Below are 19,175 nucleotides of genomic sequence, written 5' to 3' on the forward strand. Positions count from 1 at the left end.
CCACAAGAGCTACTTGATACTTAAAAGGATGAAATTTGACATTTGTTTTAGGCCTTAAATTTAAAAGAAATTATTTTATTTGTTGTGTTCGAAATTGTAGTTACAAACAGAAATGATTTTTTCCTAAAACTTAATTTACCTTAAATTTTAAATACTATCATTAGGTAAGAGTGTTGAATAATAATAAGAATAAAATATAATAGAGGTCCTAAAATAGATCTTTGAGGAATACCTAAGTTTATTATTTCTTCGTAAGTAAAAACAATTTTATATAAATAGGATTTAAATAGACTAACTATTTTGGTTATGAATTTAAAAAAATCTTTGATAGCATGAAACTGTTAATTTATAATAAAATACTATCATCAGGTAGAGTTTTGGATAATGATAAGAATAAAATAAAATCGAGGTCTTAAAAGTGATCCTCGAGGAACACCTAATTTTATTATTTTTTTGTAAGTAAATTCACTTTTACATAAATAGTATCTTTTAAATAGTCCAATTGCATCATTTTTATATACTATCTTGTTAATTTAATGAGAAGAATTTTGTGAAAAATTTTATACCATGGTTTTCCAACGTGAGGGTTAAGACCAGCAAAAGTCCATTTGATTTCTAAAGGCACACTATTTAAAATTTTTGTGAGCCTTCTATTTCGGTTAAAATTGTAAAAAAAATGCATTAAACTGAAATGATTTCTTCCTAAAATTTTACTTACCTTTTTGCTTTTATTTATTTATAATAAAATACTATTATCATGTAAAAATTTTGGATAATACTAAGAATAAAATAAAATCGAGGTCCTAAAATCGATCCTTGAGGAACACCTAATTTTATTATTTCTTCATAAGTAAACACTTTTACTTACTTAATAGGATTTAAGACCACTGAATCTTTTTTGAATACTAAATTTTGTTAATTTATCAAGAAAATGTTTGTGAAAACTACAAGAAAAATATTTTATACCAGTATTTTTTAACTTGAGGCTCAAGGTCCAGAAAGTCAATTTGATTTTTGAGAGGATACAAATTAAAAATTTAAGTTAAATAAATTTTTATTATTTTATTATTTGTGTTATGTTATTATTATAAAATGATACACATAAGCTTTTATTCTAATGGTAATATATATTTAAGCTATATTTAGAAATCTTGAATGTATAAAAAAATAAAAATGGTCTTAAAATCGATCCTTGTGGAACTCCCAATTTAATGTTTGTTCTTTCAAAATTATTCATTTATGTTATTCTTTTAAAAAAATAGACAAATGGGATTTAAACAGCCTTAGAAAAAGTTCTTGAATTTTCGGATTTATCAAGAAGTAATTTGTGAGTACATCAAGTGCTTTAGATCAGTGTTTTCCAACGTTGGGGTCACTTGAAAATACTCAATATGAATTTAATTTTAATTTCAAGTTATTTAAATGCAATGCCAAATTTTGGTGGTAAATTTAATAAAAAAATAATTTGAATTTAAGTTTTTTTATTATGTTATAAATAATAATGTGTCACATTTTGTATTTTCTTATTATTTTTGTGCAAATCATGCCTTATTCAAAAGATTTGATTTTTATTTACTAAACTAGGAATCGAACGAGAAGTATTATTACTATATATACATTTCTGTGTCATTTATCTTCACTGTATGTTAAATACGCACATAACTAGTACTTTTATAATAAATATGAAAAATGTTTTAAATAAATATTTGCAATGAGCAAACTGTACACTTGTAACAATATTTGTACGATGAATGCTCAGAGATAAAATACTTTAACAAATAAATTTGTAAAATTTAACAGAAAATAGAAAAAAAAAACAGTGAAGGACTTAAAAAAATCTTAAACGATCTTTAATAGTATAAAATTCGCTATATGTGGAAGATATACAAGATAAATCTTTTGTTTGAAAAATAATTAGTTCCCAATTTTGTCATTTGTTCATACGAAACTTCACATTCACCAACAAGATCTTTTAATATTATTATTATTGCAAAGGGCACAAATTGACAAAAAAAAACATTAATAATAATATTTTTCCTTTCTTATCCATTTTTTCTTACAGATCTAGATTTTAAATTAGAATTCACACTCACATAAGCTTACCTATCTGTTTTTATTTATAATTTTATAATCGTAGTTTTTGTTAGAATCTTGTTAATTTTATATATGTAATTTTTGTCTGATTTTTACAATTTTTTTTTATTTTTTTCAGACCGAAATAGCAAAACGTCTAAGCGGTTTATTAGGACAAGTTCTGCCTTATTTGACGCAGGAACATCAGCAGCCAGTTGCTGCTGCAGTAGAAAGGGCGAAGCAAGTTACTATGCCGGAATTGAATGCCATAATTGGGGTAAGTAGATAAAAAAATTGAAAAAAATATTGGTAAAATTAAGATGATATTTTAAGTATTAGAATGTAGGAAAACAAATATTCCTCGTGTTAATTTTATCTCTTAAATTAAAAAAAATGAAACACTTACAAATAGATATACAAAAGCAGGTCAGAGTTTTTCTCAGTGTTTTTGGTGATAAATTTTTCAAAAACTGTTTTTTGGTAGTATCTAGAATAAATTTTTTCATGTATGTATATTTCTATTATGTAAGTATTATTATTCTTTAATTATTTGCAGCAACAGCAACAACAGGGTTTACAACAATTAATAGTAAGTCCAATAAACAAATCTGATTGTTAAAATGCTGAATTGATTTGCACAATTTACCTTGAGGGAAAAATAACAAAATACATTTGTTAAAAAAATAAAATTCCCGAAACAAAATTGCGTAAAAATTGAATTGTTGTGAACATTTTTAGAAATTATTCTATAACGTTATAAAATGAATTATCATTTAAAATAAGTTTTATTTTATTAATATATTATTTGTTCGCATACTGAAATCATTTGATTTTACAAAATGTGGCTAAAAATAATATTTCGGTTTTTTAGAAACTTTTTCTAGTATTTTTGATATTTTTTAACCGAATAATTAAATTATAAATTATAGTAAATTATATTATTTACTTTTGGTTCTAATTTATTTCCACTTTTCATTTTTATCATCATTTTTATCTTCTAAAAAATTACTAATTTATTTTTAACATCTAACATATGTTTTTTTGAACTCTAATAAGTTTTATTTTAATTTTTAATTTTCTTCAATTTATATTCTTAATAATTTAATTAATTTTTATTATTCAACATATTCTAATTGGTTTTCTAGAGTTTTTTTTACAAACTTCTCTACTTTTTTCCCCGAGGATAAATTTTGCAATAAATTGTGCAAAAGGCAATTAACACCGTTTTTATGCTTCTATATGTGCAAAATTTTTAAAAACACATTTTTTTTATCAAATTTTTTTTAATAATAATATATGTGTAATTAAATGCTTTTTTAGTCTTTGGAATTGATGAATTTTAATATTTTGTAGATTTTAATAATTTATTATGGGTTTCTTGCATTGTAAATAAAATGATAAATATAAATAAATAAATACACATATATATATATATATATATATATATATATATATAATATATTATTATTTTTACTGTTACTTTTGCTTTTGGTGTATTTTATTGCTGTTTTTCACACAAAAATCTTGCAAAATGATATTTTATACACAATAGTGACTACAGACGAAACCAAATCTAAAGTTTATTACATTAGACTCTATTTTTTTTAATTAGAGTGAAGTTGATGTTTCTGCTGTTATTTCAATAGACTTTTATTTATTAAATACAAATCTTTGATATTTTTCATAAAATTATAAACATTTCTTCTTAAACAAATTCTTGCAATATAATATTTTAAATACATGGACGATAATAATATAATTTTTTTTAAAAATTAGAGTAAAGTTAAATTTTTTGCTAAATTTTTAATTGAGAATTTTAATAATATGTTACAAATCTGTGATATTTTTCTTAAAATAATCAAATGTTTATTTAAACATTTTTTTTAAACAAATTCTTGCAATATAATATTTTAAAGACTATAGTGTCAATAGACAAAATAAATCTAAACTAGCTGTAAGTGGAATTCTGTCTTGAGGCAATTATGGCATCGTGCCTTAAGGCAAATTGCTGAAACTTCCCGTACCGTAACGAAATGTTTGAGGAATATTGAATGTTTTCAAATAGATTATTATAAATATTGTAACATTGTCTAATATTTATAAGAATTATATAAACTGAATTGCAGAGTTGAAATTATTTGTAAAGTATATTAGAACTATAGTCAGAATTAAAATAAAATCTGAAATATTCGATATACAAAAAACTACAAAAAAAAAAAAAAAAAAAAATGGAACAAATTTTTTTTCCAAAATCAATTATTTTGTTAAGACAAGCAGAAAGTTCTTTGAATCATTTAAATCGGACGCTTAGTTCTCTCAAAAACTGCCATTTTTTACATATTTAGCTCCATATCTTCGAAATGGCTGGGTCTGCCTTTGCCAAAAACTAATAGACGCTTCTCCCAATCATTACTAATTGAATGTTTTTTAGATCATTCCAATCGGATACTCCTCTCTCTCAAAAATTCGATTTCTATTTTCTGCACTCTTTGCTCCGTATCTCCGAAACGGCTAGACCTGCCTTTGCCAAAAACTAATCAGCTCTTTTCCCTATCAATAGGAATCGAATGTTTTTTGAACCATTCAAATCGGTTGATCCGTACGCCCGAAACGTGGACGAAAATTTGTATCCATACATACATACACACACACACACACACACACACACACATCCATTTTTTCTGAAGTATGCCAAAACGTTCAGAAACCTTCAAAACGTCGAGAAATGTAAAAATTTTCAATTCCGATTTTCGGCCCATTACAATAACTTACCCTACGGGAAGTTAATAATAAATAAATCTAAATCTAATAATTTATATCAAAGTCTCTAAATTTTGTTATATCAGACTCCAATTTTTTTAATTGGAGTAAAGTTGAATTTTTTGCTATAATTTCAATAGACTTTTATTTATAAAATACAAATTTTTGACATTTTTCATAAAATAATAAAACTTTAGGTAAATTTATCTTCTCAAACAAAATAAGTTATTTATTAATTTCATTAATAAATGGAATTTTTAGAATTTTCATTCATAACTATAAAATTTTACTACTAAAATCTTATTTTTATTCATATTTAATTTTTGCAATATGTGTAAAAAATCTACTTAATAAAAAATATTTGAAATTTAGTTATTTACATGAAATTATATATATATTTTATTATATAAGTTAATTCTTTTTGACGAGAATCTTTAATTTATTTTCTGCTAATATTTTTACATTTTGGGCATCCTTGATAATATATATTTAGGGTGGTCCTCAATATGGATATTAACGAATTTTTTTGTTACTAGGGTCTCAAATGCTTTCAAATTGTTAGAAATAAATTATCTGAAAGTTTCAGCTCTTAATATTAACTGTTAGATAGTCCGCAATTTAATCAAAGTTTCTTAAGGAAATAACATGGGTAAAATTTCATTTGTTTTTATATAATTTTATAACATAGTAGCGAGCGAATCAAAATTTTGAATTTTAAGAATAACATTGTATTTGCTTCTTTTGACCATAAATTAAAAAACTTACAACAAAATTTTGATATATTTTAGAAAATAAGTATCTACTTAGGAACAGAACCATGAAAATTTGGTTTGAGTGCGGACTATGTTAGAATTAATATTAAGACTGACTACTTTCAGTGATTTTTTTAAACATTTTGGAAACATTTCTAGGAGCAAAGAAATTCAAAAAAAAAATCCACCTACTAATCAAAATCAACCTTTTAGGACCACCCTAATCAAAATTAACAATACATGCAAGAAACCTTTTTCACATTTCTTATAATCCAATCATATGCATACATGTCTGTCACCATCATATATTTCCTTAGGCCTATATATAATATTTATACATTTTTGTTTTGCACATTAATATATAAAAAAAAATCTAAATGCTTGTTTAAAATTTACCATCACTTCTTCATCTTCATCTCAATGTCTTCCACCTGATGTCTGTAATGTCCAACCATGTTGTTAAATGTTATGTGTTGTTGTATGTAACGCTGTTGTTCCTGTTTAGTAATAATTGTTGTCACTAATTATATAAAACAAAATATATACACAATAAATTAATCAACTTAAATCTATCTTTTACCAGCAACAAATCCATGCCCAGCAGCAAATTCCGGGCGCAGGTCACGCGGCGGCTCATCCTTTGGCTGGTTTGGCGGCTTTCGGAGGCGCCATGGTCCCTGGAGGCCCCTTAGGGCCACTCGGGCCCTTGGTAGGGGCTCCTCCGACCGGAGGGCCGCCTCAGGGGATGCTGGGAGCGCCTCACGTGAAGCGAGAGGAAAGGGTCGATCGCGACCGGGAAAGGGACAGGGAGAGGGAACGGGAACGGGAGCGAGAGAGAGAGCGCGATCGGGGCGAGAGGGACGAGAAACCTGTTATTGATGATAGACTGGTAAGGGGATGGCTAGCATATATATATATATATATATATTATATATATGTATATATATATTAATATATATATATATATATATATGTATTCAATGATAAGTCCTGGATTTTTTCAATATATTGATTGTTTCTTTTCCGAACAGTAAATCCAATAATAAAAAACAATTTGTTTTTTGAAGATGTTTAATACGACGTTTCGAAACTAGGTACGTTCCATCATCAGGTTTATTCTATCAAATACAATGTCTTTTAAAAATATTGATTAACATTAATTAATGATGGTCAATACAGATTAATTAGAAAAAAATGTTTATAAAGGAATGGATTATGTACCGGGGTAAAGAGTAATAAGAACTAACTAAAAAAGGTTTTATATAAAATTGAGAAGCAAAAATTATTTACCTGTAATAATTTATATATCCATATCACTAATATTTTTTTGTTAAAAACACTCGATTTTTTGGAGGATATTTGTAGATGTTACGACTACACAAGACTTAAACACACTGATATGGATTTCTGTCGGCCAGATGTAGGACAAAAATGATTTTTTATGGCTCTTGTATTGGTAATTTACGAAAAAAGAGGAAATATTGCTTTAGTAAATGTTGAGAAATATTATGTATATATATACATGCACATGCATATGCACACCTACATACACATAAATGCATATACTCATATATACATATGCATATATCCATATATTCATGTCCATACAATAATATACACGAACAAATAAGCAAAAATCATTGTTTTTGACAGAATAAACCTGATGATGGAACGTACCTAGTTCCGAAACATCGTTATTAAGCATCTTCAAAAAACCAATTGTTTTTTATTATTGGATTTACTGTTCGGAAAAGAAACAATCAATATATATATATATATATATATATATATATATATATACATATATATATTTATAAATATATTAGGGTGGTCCTTAATATGGACATTTTCGAATTTCCTTGCTCCCAGGGGCTCAAATGGTTCCAAATTGATAAAAAACAATTCTCTGAAAGTTTTAGCTCTTAATATTAACGTTTAGATAGAGCGCAAGAAACTTTAAACCAACGTCGATTATGATTACACAACAATTATTAGAAAAAAAATTGTCTCACAACAGTTTCCAAATTAAATCTACTTCTGGTCTCGGGTAGATTATGAAAAACAAGTTAGTTTTGTTCAAATGGTGTCTAATCGAATTAAACAATTTTATAAAATTAAGAGACTGAGGACAAGTTTAAGAAACTTTAGCCAAAATTTTATTATTCTATTTTGGTAACTCAACAGGTGTCAGAAAAAAAAATGGTGCAACAGTTTCTTAACTAAATCTACTTCTGTTCTAGTAATGGTCAAGAAGATCAAGGTAAATATGTCTAGATGGTAATTGGTTAAATGACCAGAAGTAGATTTAATTTGTAAATTTGCACCAAAGTTTTTTCTAATATATGTTGTGTTACCAAAGGCTTGAAGTTTCTTAAACTTGTCATAATTTTCCTTATTTTATAAAATTATTTAATATATTTAGACAACATTGGACTGATCTAACTTGATCTTTCTGACCATCAAGAGACCAGAAGTAAATTTAGTTTAGAGACTGTTGCACCAAATTTTTTTCCAACACCTGTTCTTACTAAAATCGATGTTGGCTTAAAGTTTCTTAAGCTTGTCGTCGGTTTTTTAATTTTATAAAATTGTTTCATGAATTTAGACGCCATTGGACTGATCTAACTTAATATTCCTGACCATTACTAGAATAGAAATAAATTTAATTTGGTTAAACTGTTGCATCAAATTACCTTCTAGCTTTTTTTTATAAATCCAGCAGATTTTTTTTTTATTTTTTTTTTGCATAGTTTTATTGTCAATCAAAATAATATACATTTAGCAGATTAATTTACATTTAATTATAATAATGAATTCTAATAAATTATTTTATCTATAATTTTTCTTTAGCGGAATTCAATTTCACCTGGTGATAGTAATAAGTATAGAAGATCCCCACATGAATTAGAATCTGATTCCAAGAGAAGGAAAGAGGATAAACATGTAAGTTTCAAAATTAAGTAAATATATAAGGTTGTCAAATATCTCCCTTCCGCCTTTTTGTATTATAAACCAAGAGCAAAAAAGCGGAAGGGAGATATTTGACAACCTAATATTTATGATTATATTTCAGCATAATGAGTAAAATTCAATTTTTTTTTAAATTACAGGACAGTGATGGTGAAAAGAGCGACCAAGATTTAGTAGTTGATGTAGCTAATGAGGTAAGAAAAAAAATATTTGTACTAAAAATTGAAATTAAAACTCCAGCAATAAGATTTAAAACAAGTTGGAGAAGTATTAATTTAATGTCTTTGCCAGATCTTAAGTGTCTCAATCAAATTGGTCTAAAGATCTTTGGTTGATTACTCGTCTTAAAACTCAAAGATTTACAGTGGTAGCTCGAATATTGTATTTTGATTCTTTTATTGATGTTGTTTACTTTATACCTTTTCTATGCCAAGTTTTGTAGTTGATTTTGATCTGTCTTGTTTTTACAACATCTTACCAGAATTATTGACGAAAATCTATTCATTAGAAATAATAGAATTTTAAAAAAAATGCAAGAATGTACAAAGAAGTTTACTAATAACGTTCTTTTTAGAACTTTTCAATGTATTTTTTGTTTCATTTTCAAGCTTCATTCACTAGAAATCGCTATAATCAATCGATTTCTTCAAAAATTGCAAATATGCTGCCAGAAAAATTGACCAAAATCCATAGCTTTACCAATAACCATCCTTGACCAAAATCAAATGGTTGATTTTGATGATCATATAATATCTGCTATGGAAAAATAAGAGTTTTATTCTAGTAAATGTAACATTGACTTTAATATTTTATCTTTGTAGTTTTCCAAAGATTTTGGTCAATTTTCACTCTCTAAAATTATTATGTTGTTCATACAAAAATACTTCTGGTGGTGATTTTATGAAAAGTACCCTCAAATTTAATACTTCATATCAATTTTTTATTTAATTTTTTTTATTTAGGAGTCAGCTTCTCCAAGACCAAATGGAGACATACCACTAGATGCCAGAGATGGAATGAATGGTCTTAGTCGTGATAAAAATTTAGATGAAAGAAGTAAAACTAGTGATAGACCTCCTTCGAGATCTGGAAGCAGCTCGTCGAGGTCGACGCCTTCATTAAAAGTCAAAGAGGTAAATAATAATAATAAACTAGTGGTGTATGGCATCGTGCCTTAAGGCAAATTGCTGGAACTTCCCGTACCGTAATGAAATATTCGAGAAATTTTAAACGTTTTCAAATATATTATTACAAATACTGTAACTTTCATTATTTTTGCTATCTTGGTATATATGAGTAAGCAAATCAAATGTATATCATAAATCAATTTATATCCAGAACTCCATTAACAATCGTCATTACATTTCGAATTACATTTCAAAAAAAAAATGTTGCCTAATTTGCACAAAATTAAAAAAGTGCTCCCGTATAGTCACAGTCTAAACGCATTTGCAAATAATTTTGTCCGACATTCTCACTTATACTGTGCTTAGGTAGCGGCATTTTCACATTTTTCAACAGTTTTCGTTTTCACAAAATTGGAAAAGTGCTCCAACATAAACAGTCTAAATGCGCTTGGGTAAACATTTGTACCAGAGTGGCGCTTAGACTATGCTTAGCCTGGGTAATTTTTTAAATTTTTTATCCAAAGTTACAAAAATATTTTATGGAAAATAAAAAAAAGATGTTAGAATTTTTTATCGTCAAAAGCAATTGTTTTGTCAATACAAGCAGAAAGTTTTTTAGATCATTCAAATCGGACGCTTAGTTCACTCAAAAACTACCATTTTTTGCACATTTAGCTCCGTATCTTCGAAATGGCGGGACCTGTCTTTGCCAAAAACTAATCATCTCTTCTCCCAATCATTACGAATTAAATGTTTTTTAGATCATTCAAATCCGATACTCTATTCTTTCAAAAACTCGAGTATTTTCTGCATTCTTTGCTCCGTATCTCCGTAACGGCTGGACCAGCCTTTGCCAAAAACTAATCAGCACATCTCCCTATTAATAGGAATCGAATGTTTTGTGAAACATTCAAATCGGTTGAGCCGTGCGCCCAAAAACGTGAACGAAAAAATGGGGACACTCAAAACACACACACAACCATTTAGTTTCTGAGGTATGCCTTTTAAAAATGTTCAGAAACCTTCAAAACGTCGAGAAATGCAAAAAATTTTATTTTCGATTTTCGGCCCATTACTATAACTACCCTACGGGAAGAATTGGCATTGTAAAAAGTTTTTATTTTGGTAGAATATACAAGATTTTCATTGCTTGTCTAGGTTTTTCATGTTCTCCTTCACAAACAAACCTTTCAATTTTGGATTAATGGGTAAAATATGCACTACTGATTTCATTTGGACTTTGCAAAAGATCTATTGATCTATCATTTTTTCTAACTCATTCCTAAGATTGAGCATCAACAGAAACAAACTGTTACCAAAGTTTGCATTACCTTCACAAATCTCCTACCATCTCTTTCCCATAAATCAAATTTTAGCAAATTTTTCTTTTTATGTCTGTTTTCTATACCAAGTTTTTCAATTCATTTTGTTTCAAAAAAATGTATAGATTTAGAGGAAAGATTAACCAGAAATATTGACCAAAATCTATTTACCAGTATAATAGAACTGGAAAAAAAATTGTAGATTTCTTACAATTTCTTAAATGACAAACAAATTTTTCAATTTGGGTAAAATATGCGATCCTGGTAATATTTGGACTTTACAAAAGATTCATTGATCTATCATTTTTCCTAACTGATTCCAAAGATTGAGTAACTATTGATACAAACTGTTGCCAAGTAGGGTTTATACAAAAACCGACATTTCAGAAAACCGGTTTTCGAATTTTAATTTTACTAAAAAACGATTTTCGAATTTTATATAGAAAATAAATTTTTGCTCGAATATTCTGTAATTTATCCGCAAATTTAGTGTAATTTAGAGCAGTATTTGACTGAATTTGTTTATTCAATTTTATAGATAGTAAACAAAATTATTAACTTCCCGTAGGGTAAGTTATAGTAATCGTCCAAAAATCGAAATCAAAAATTTTTACATTTCTCGACGTTTTGAAGGTTTCTGAACATTTTGGCATACTTCAGACAAAATGGATGTGTGTGTGTGTGTGTGTGTGTGTGTGTTTTGTATGTCCGCTTTTTTTCGTCCACGTTTTCGGGCGCACGGATCAACCGATTTGAATGGTTTAAAAAACATTCGATTCCTATTGATAGGGAGATGTGCTGATTAGTTTTTGGCAAAGGCAGGTCCAGCCGTTACGGAGATATGGAGCAAAGAGTGCAAAAAATAGAAAGCGAATTTTTGAGAGAACGGATCAACCGATTTGAATGGTTTAAAAAACACTCGATTCCTATTGATAGGGAGATGTGCTGATTAGTTTTTGGCAAAGGTAGGCCCAGAGGTTTCGGAGTTACAGAGCTAAATTTAAAAAAAAATGGCTGTTTTTGAGAGAACTAAGCGTCCGATTTAAATGATTCAAAGAACTTTCTGCTTTTTTCAACAAAACAATTGATTTTGGAAAAAAAAATTTTTTGTTTCTAATTTTTTTTCAAATTAGTAATTTTGGACTAAAAATTCAAAAAATCACCCAAGCTAAGCACAGTCTAAGCGCCACTCTGGTACAAATGTTTACCCAAGTGCGTTTAGACTGTTTGTGTACTGGAGCACTTTTCCAATTTTGTGAAAATTATTGAAAAATGTGAAAATGCCGCCAAGCTGAGCACAGTATAAGTGAAAATATCGCACAGAATTATTTGCAAATGCGTTTAGACTGTGACTATGCGGGAGCACTTTTTCAATTTTGTGGAAATTTGGCAACTATTTTTTTTTTTTTGAAATTTGATTCGAAATGAAATGACGATTGTTAATGTTCTGGAGGTGATAAATTGATTTGTTTATAATTAACTTTCCGTAGGGTAAGTTATAGTAATCGCACAAAAATCGAAAATGAAAATTTTTATATATCTTTACGTTTCAAAGGTTTCTGAATATATTGGCATACCTTAGAGAAAATTGATGTATGTGTGTGTATGTGTGTGTGTGCGTGCATTTGTGTGTGTTCAGATACAAATTTTCGTCGACGATTTCGGGAATCGGGATGAAGCAATTTGAATAATTCAAAAACATTTTACTTGCATTATCAAGATGAAGATTTGATGAAATTTTTATGAAATTAGGTCTAGCGGTTTCGGAGATCTAGTAAAAAAAGTAAAAAAAAATAACATTTGGCGGTCAACAATAATCATTAGACATTAGACATATGCACATCAAATTATCAGATATTTTATAGAGATTTTAACAATGAGTATACATTTTGTTAACATTTCTATGGGTTCCGTACCAATGCTTATGCGTTAGACAGCGACGCGGCGCTTACGCGCTTCGATATTTAGTCTCTATGCATTAAAGCAGTACGATTGCTTTGAAAAAAAGTTCAAAATTTCCAAAATATTTCAAAATAAATTTTTCAACAAAAACTTTTGTCAAAAATTTATATAGTTCCTCAAAAATCTATTTTTTTTAGAGTAAATTTTTTTAAAAAATGTTAATCTTTTCAAAAAAAAAATAATTTTTGGTACGGGAAGTTCTAGCAATTTGCCTTAAGGCACGATGCCATGCGCCCCACTAGTTTTAATTTTAATTTGTAGAACTGAAAAATAATAGTTTATCTTGATTAAATAACTTTGAAAATAATTATTCGTTATTCAGGCATCATTTTCACATATAAGAATGAAAATATTTTTATGATAGTGAAAGAAAATTTTTCGAATGAATAAAAATAATACATTTCTAAATAAAAAAATCATTAAATTAAAAAAAATAAAAAATATCACATACATGTCGATACATACTTGTTAATATCAATTTTAGTTTTACAAATAATTAAGCTAAACTCGGATATTGTCTGTTCCGAGCAATTTTAATTAATTAATTTTTAAACATTCTAATTGTTCTTTTTTGTTTAATAAAATATGATTTCAAAAAACTGAGAACGTCTATCAAATTGCTACTTAGACGTGTCCTTTGTATACTCACAAAATTTCCTGAAATAGATTATACTCCCATACTTGCGACCAAATTATGGTTAATTGTTTTTAAAGCCTGATATAATTGTTCTAAGTTTTTGTTCTTCAATTTGTGACTTATAGGGTTTAAAACTTTTTTTTTTAAGTTTGAGTAGAGGAAGTTACTTCTTCAAGAAGTCACACTGATTTAAATTAAAATATACTCTGGTATAAAAATCTAAATTTATATATACAAAACCTTTCTGGGAATCATTGCAGAATGATGAGAAATCAAATGCTATTGAACCGATATGATTTCAAGAATCAAAACGCTTTCATCTATCTTTTATATTTGGCTATATTTGTCATTTTCCATTTATACAGTGAAAACCGACTTTTTTCATTAAACACCGATTTTCGAATACCATATTTTTTGCCAAAAAACCGGTTTTTGAAAACCGACAAACCCTATTGCCAAGTTTGTTTTAGAGATTGCTTAATATATTATTAGATTGTTAGCTAAAAACAGTGATTTTTTCCCAACTTTTCATTTTATTTTTTACTAGGAGAAACCAGGAACGCCAATAAACAAACCTCGCACACCAACACCAGGAAGTGCAAAAAGTGGCAGCGGATCTTACCCTCCATATCAACGCCCTGGAGAAAACCCTTACCAATCGCCTTATCACCAGGGCAGACCTTTGCCCTACGACATGACCAGGAATAACGGCATGGCGATTCCTCCAGGAAAAGCGTAAGTGATAAAAATAATAATCCTATAAATATATATATATATATATATATATATATATATAAATCTCGTGTCACGATGTTGGTTCGCGATGGACGCCCAAACTACTGAACCGATTCTAAATTTTATTGGCTCATCGTGTGCACATATATCCAACTTAGGTTATAGGAAATTTTGAAAAGTAAATTTAAAATATAAATATGTAATTTTTATAAAATTCTAAAAATTTTGACAGAAAGTGACCAAAAAAATTTCGATATATAATTTTTGAAATAGATTTACGATTTAGATTTAATAAATTAGCTTACCAAATTATTTCGGAAACCAAAACTTCATGAAAACATTATAGATCAGAGATCACAATAAAAAAAGCGGCATATTGAATTTAAAGTTAATCATAAACAAAATTTTGACATTTCACAAAAAATGTCACTTACTTCAATAAGAAGCAAATAAATTAATTATTCCAAGTAATGTTATAGGCAATATTGCCAAGCAAATTATAGATACAAAACATTATTGTAAAATAAATATTATCATATTATATTAATTTTGAACCAAGAAGGAAATATTTTGACATTTATAAATTTAGTGCATATTGCATATATGAAAATTGACATTCACTATTTTTCAATTAAATGCAATGTATAAAAACAAATATTTATATAAAAATTTATATATTTAGATAAAGATACTGCGTTGATTTAGACTAAAATTTATTTATTCTTAATTAAAAAAAAAAATTGACAAAATTAAAATAAACAAAACACTATGATGCGTTGGAATTATTTATCGGAGTGTAAAGAAATTTGTGTAATTAAAATATAATATTATTATTAATATATCAGTTAAGATATATTTTATCATTGGAATCTGACAAAAACAAACTAGACAAACTAAATATTATAACATATTATATTAAATTTTAACCAAAAAGAAAATATTTTGACAGTTATAATTAATTTGAAATAAAATGCAAATGTCAAAAAATCAGATCTTTATGTAAAAAAAATTATTTCCACAAATTTCCTGTGTTGATTTAGCCAAACTTATGAATTTAACATTTATATAATTATTCATTGATGATTTAAAATAATTATTAATTTGTTAACAAATAAATAATATTTGAAAGAAAATTTTATTGACATATATGACATGACAAAAGTATAATAAACAAAAAACTATGATGCGAGTGAATTAATTTTTGAAGTATGAAATATTGACAAATAATTTTGAAAATTATAACAAGTTTTTAACTATTTGTCAAAGAATCAGAGTCCAAATCAATTATATATTTAATTTTTGGCACTTTTATTCATTTTTTATCAATTTAGGCATATTTTTTATGGCAAAACAACGTTTGCCGCGTTAGCTAGTATATATATATATATATATATATATATATATGTTGAAAATGTTATATATATATATATATATATATATATTATATATTTTATATATCCTTTACCTTTTAGGGCCTATTCCTTCCACATGAACGGCGACGGTCTGCAGCCTGTTCCCTTTCCACCAGACGCCTTACTAGGACCTGGTATACCACGTCATGCAAGACAATTGAGCACTTTGGCACATGGTGAAGTGGTATGTGCGGTTACCATCTCGAATCCCACAAAATATGTGTATACCGGTGGTAAAGGTTGCGTTAAAGTCTGGGACATCTCGCAACCAGGGTGCAAGACGCCTGTTAGTCAACTGGACTGCCTGGTAAGAAAAATCAATTGATTGAAATTAATACTTTAAGGGGCACAACTAGTGTAACCGCCTAAAAAAGGTGATTTTTGGGAATTTATATCAAAAAAACTACTTTATCAATCATTTCGAAAGTTAGGAATATATTTACACTGTTTTAAGAATACATTGTAAAATTTTTGAAGAAAAAAATTAAATATTTTTTAAGTTATCGTCGATCTTCAACGCCGCGACAAAAAAAGGTGCTTCACTACTGCAGTGGTTCCGGCCTTCTACGTGGATGAAATTTAAAAAAAAAAAATCTTGTTAAACTAGAAAATATTGTCTGTAAAATGAACTACGATAAAGAAAAAAATCAAAAAGTGACAACATGACGGCGTTTTTTTTTCAAAAAAACGACTTTACCCAAAATTTTTCTTGTTTTTTTGGACTGCCAAAATTTGATTTTTGATCCGATCAAAAAATCGATAGTTCATTTTACGGAGAACTATATATAGAACATGGAAAAAAAATTCAATAGTGATCGGATCATTCGTTTTTGAGTAATCGCTGCAGCAAATTCGGAAAATGCTGTTTCGAGAAAAACGCGTTTGAAGATAAAATGATCGTTATACTATATACTATATACTCGTATATATGCTCTTTAAATGGCTGTGACTCAAAAACTATTTAAGATATCGATTTAAAATTTTGGTATGTTATTTTTAAAGGTATAACCTATTGAAATATGGAAAAATTGAAAATTTGATTTTTTAAAATTTCACACTAGTTGTGTCCCTTAAGGCAGAGTCCTTTATCTTAAGAGTCCTTTATCTGTTATAACAAATGATTTTTTGTCATATATTATTATCTGGAGAAAAAAGTATGATTTTTTAAATTTGTTCATTTTATTTGTATCATAGAAGTGGAATCAGAATTTAAGAATTTTATGAAGTGTTATGCAGGTATTTCTCATATAGTTTGCTTTCAAGAAGGCAACCCAATGGTTGACTTATTCATATTTGTTAATGCATTATTAGTACAAGTATAAATTCTAAGGCAAAGTCTATTTACACTTGTGAACATTTAAGTTTTTAAACAATTAATTTTTCACAGATTGAAAATTGTACTCACTTTACACTTGTAAACTAAAGTTTTATATAAATAATTTAAAAAAAACCTAAAATAACATTTTTACAATAATTTTGATTTATTTTATTATGTTTATAATTTATTTCATATCTCAATTCGACTTTTCTATTGCCAAATGCAAAATTTAGCCACAAATTAAAGTTCAAAATATTGCTTGATTTTTTTTTATTTTTTTTTTATTACTTTATATCAAGATTTTTATTTAATGAATGAAAAAACATTTGTTTTGTATTTTGTTTATATTCATTTTTCTGTTCAAATAAAAAGGGCACAGAAAATTATTCAATTAAAATATAAATCAACAAAAATTCACATGAAGTAGAAAGTTTTTTTATATCTTTGTTCAAACTAGAATAATTCTTTACAATTTAATTGACATTGCAAAATTTTTATCTAATGAATGAACAAATTTTGATTAATATATATATACTCTTTAAATGGCTGTGACTCAAAAACTATTTAGGATATCGATTTAAAAATTTGGTACAGTAGAACTCCAATTATCCGAACTCCGACTATCCGAATCGCCGATTATCCGAATCACTTTCAGAAAAAAAATGTCCAAAAAAAGTCTAAGTGCGCTATTATTCTTCCACCAGCAAAGCCAGTGTAGGCACAGATTAGGCAATGATTTTTATTTCTAAACTTGTGCATAAGTACATTTTATTTTTATTTAAAACATGTGAAAATGTCATGTTTCTTTCATTTAATTCAATAAAAAAATAGTGCAATATCAAAACGTAACTTTTTTTCTCTCCAATGGCAATTTTAAAAACAAAATCCGATTATCCGAATATTTGATTATCCGAATGGGTCATTAATTCGGATAATTGGATTTCTACTGTATGTTATTTTTAAAGGTATAACCTATCGAAATATGGAAAAATTGAAAATTCGATTTTTTGAAAATTTCACACTAGTTGTGCCCCTTAAAATAGATTTTACGAGTATATTTCCTGTGTATTGCAACTAATTTTTTATCATTTGTCTTTTCCCCAGCAACGTGATAATTATATTAGATCCGTCAAACTTTTACCCGATGGTCGAACACTGATCGTCGGCGGAGAGGCTTCTAATTTATCAATTTGGGACTTGGCAAGTCCCACGCCCAGGATTAAGGCCGAATTGACCTCATCTGCACCAGCCTGCTATGCCTTGGCCATAAGTCCAGATTCTAAAGTTTGTTTTAGTTGTTGTAGTGATGGAAATATAGCAGGTAATAAATAGATACATAATGGTGAAGACTAGGGTTTATACAAAAACCGACATTTCAGAAAACCGGTTTTCGAATTTTATATAAAAAATAAATTTTTACTCGAGTATTCTGTAATTTATCCGCAAATTTAGTGTAATTTAGAGCAGTATTTGACTGAATTTATTTATTGTTCATTTTTATATAGATAGTTAACAAAATTATTTTAATTTCAATTAGCAGAACAAAAAATAATAGTTTATCTTGATTAAATAACTTTGAAAATAATTATTCGTCATTCATGCATCATTTTCACATATAAGAATGAAAATATTTTTATGATAGTGAAAGGAAAATTTTCGAATAAATGAAAATAATACATTTTTAAATAAAAAGAATTCATCAAATTAAAAAAAATAGATAAATGTTGATACATACTTGTTAATATCAATTTTAGTTTTAAAAACAATTAAGCTTAACTTTTATTTCTGTTCCGACCAATTTTAATTAATTAATTTTAAACATTTTAATTGTTTTTTGTTTAATAAAATATGATTTTAAAAAATTTAGAACGTCTATCGAATTGCTACTTAGACGTGTCCTTTGTTTACTCACCAAATTTCCTGAACTAGAAAATACTCTCATACTTGCGAACAAATTATGCTTAATTGTTTTTAATGTCTGATATAATAATTCTAAGTTTTTTGTTCTTTAATTTGTGGCTTCTAGGGTTTAAAACTCTTTTTTTTAAGTTTGAGTAGACGAAGTTACTTCTTCAAGAAGTCATACTGATTTAAATTAAAATACTGG

The 19,175-nt window shown here is 27.2% G+C and overlaps 1 protein-coding gene across 3 annotated transcripts in view; it reads left to right on the plus strand.

The window, feature by feature from the left end:
• LOC113365657 (protein groucho-like) overlaps positions 1-18,389 on the plus strand; it is a gene marked incomplete at its 3' end in the record, with an annotated part of 113,531 nt that extends 95,142 nt beyond the window's left edge. For 2 of the 3 annotated variants that reach the window (XM_026607168.1, XM_026607170.1), the window contains 9 exon segments: positions 2,213-2,350; positions 2,630-2,662; positions 6,169-6,474; positions 8,436-8,528; positions 8,696-8,749; positions 9,518-9,688; positions 14,151-14,338; positions 15,811-16,057; positions 18,173-18,389. In XM_026607168.1, coding sequence (XP_026462953.1) covers positions 2,213-2,350; positions 2,630-2,662; positions 6,169-6,474; positions 8,436-8,528; positions 8,696-8,749; positions 9,518-9,688; positions 14,151-14,338; positions 15,811-16,057; positions 18,173-18,389 — 1,447 coding nt within the window. 3 annotated transcript variants of the gene reach the window in all.
• Positions 18,390-19,175: the final 786 nt, after the last annotated feature.

The sequence above is a fragment of the Ctenocephalides felis genome, unplaced genomic scaffold, assembly GCF_003426905.1.
Source record: "Ctenocephalides felis isolate EL2017-DRISC unplaced genomic scaffold, ASM342690v1 CF-g0.4_SCAFFOLD_01170, whole genome shotgun sequence".
In the NCBI taxonomy this organism is placed as follows: Eukaryota; Metazoa; Arthropoda; class Insecta; order Siphonaptera; family Pulicidae; genus Ctenocephalides; species Ctenocephalides felis.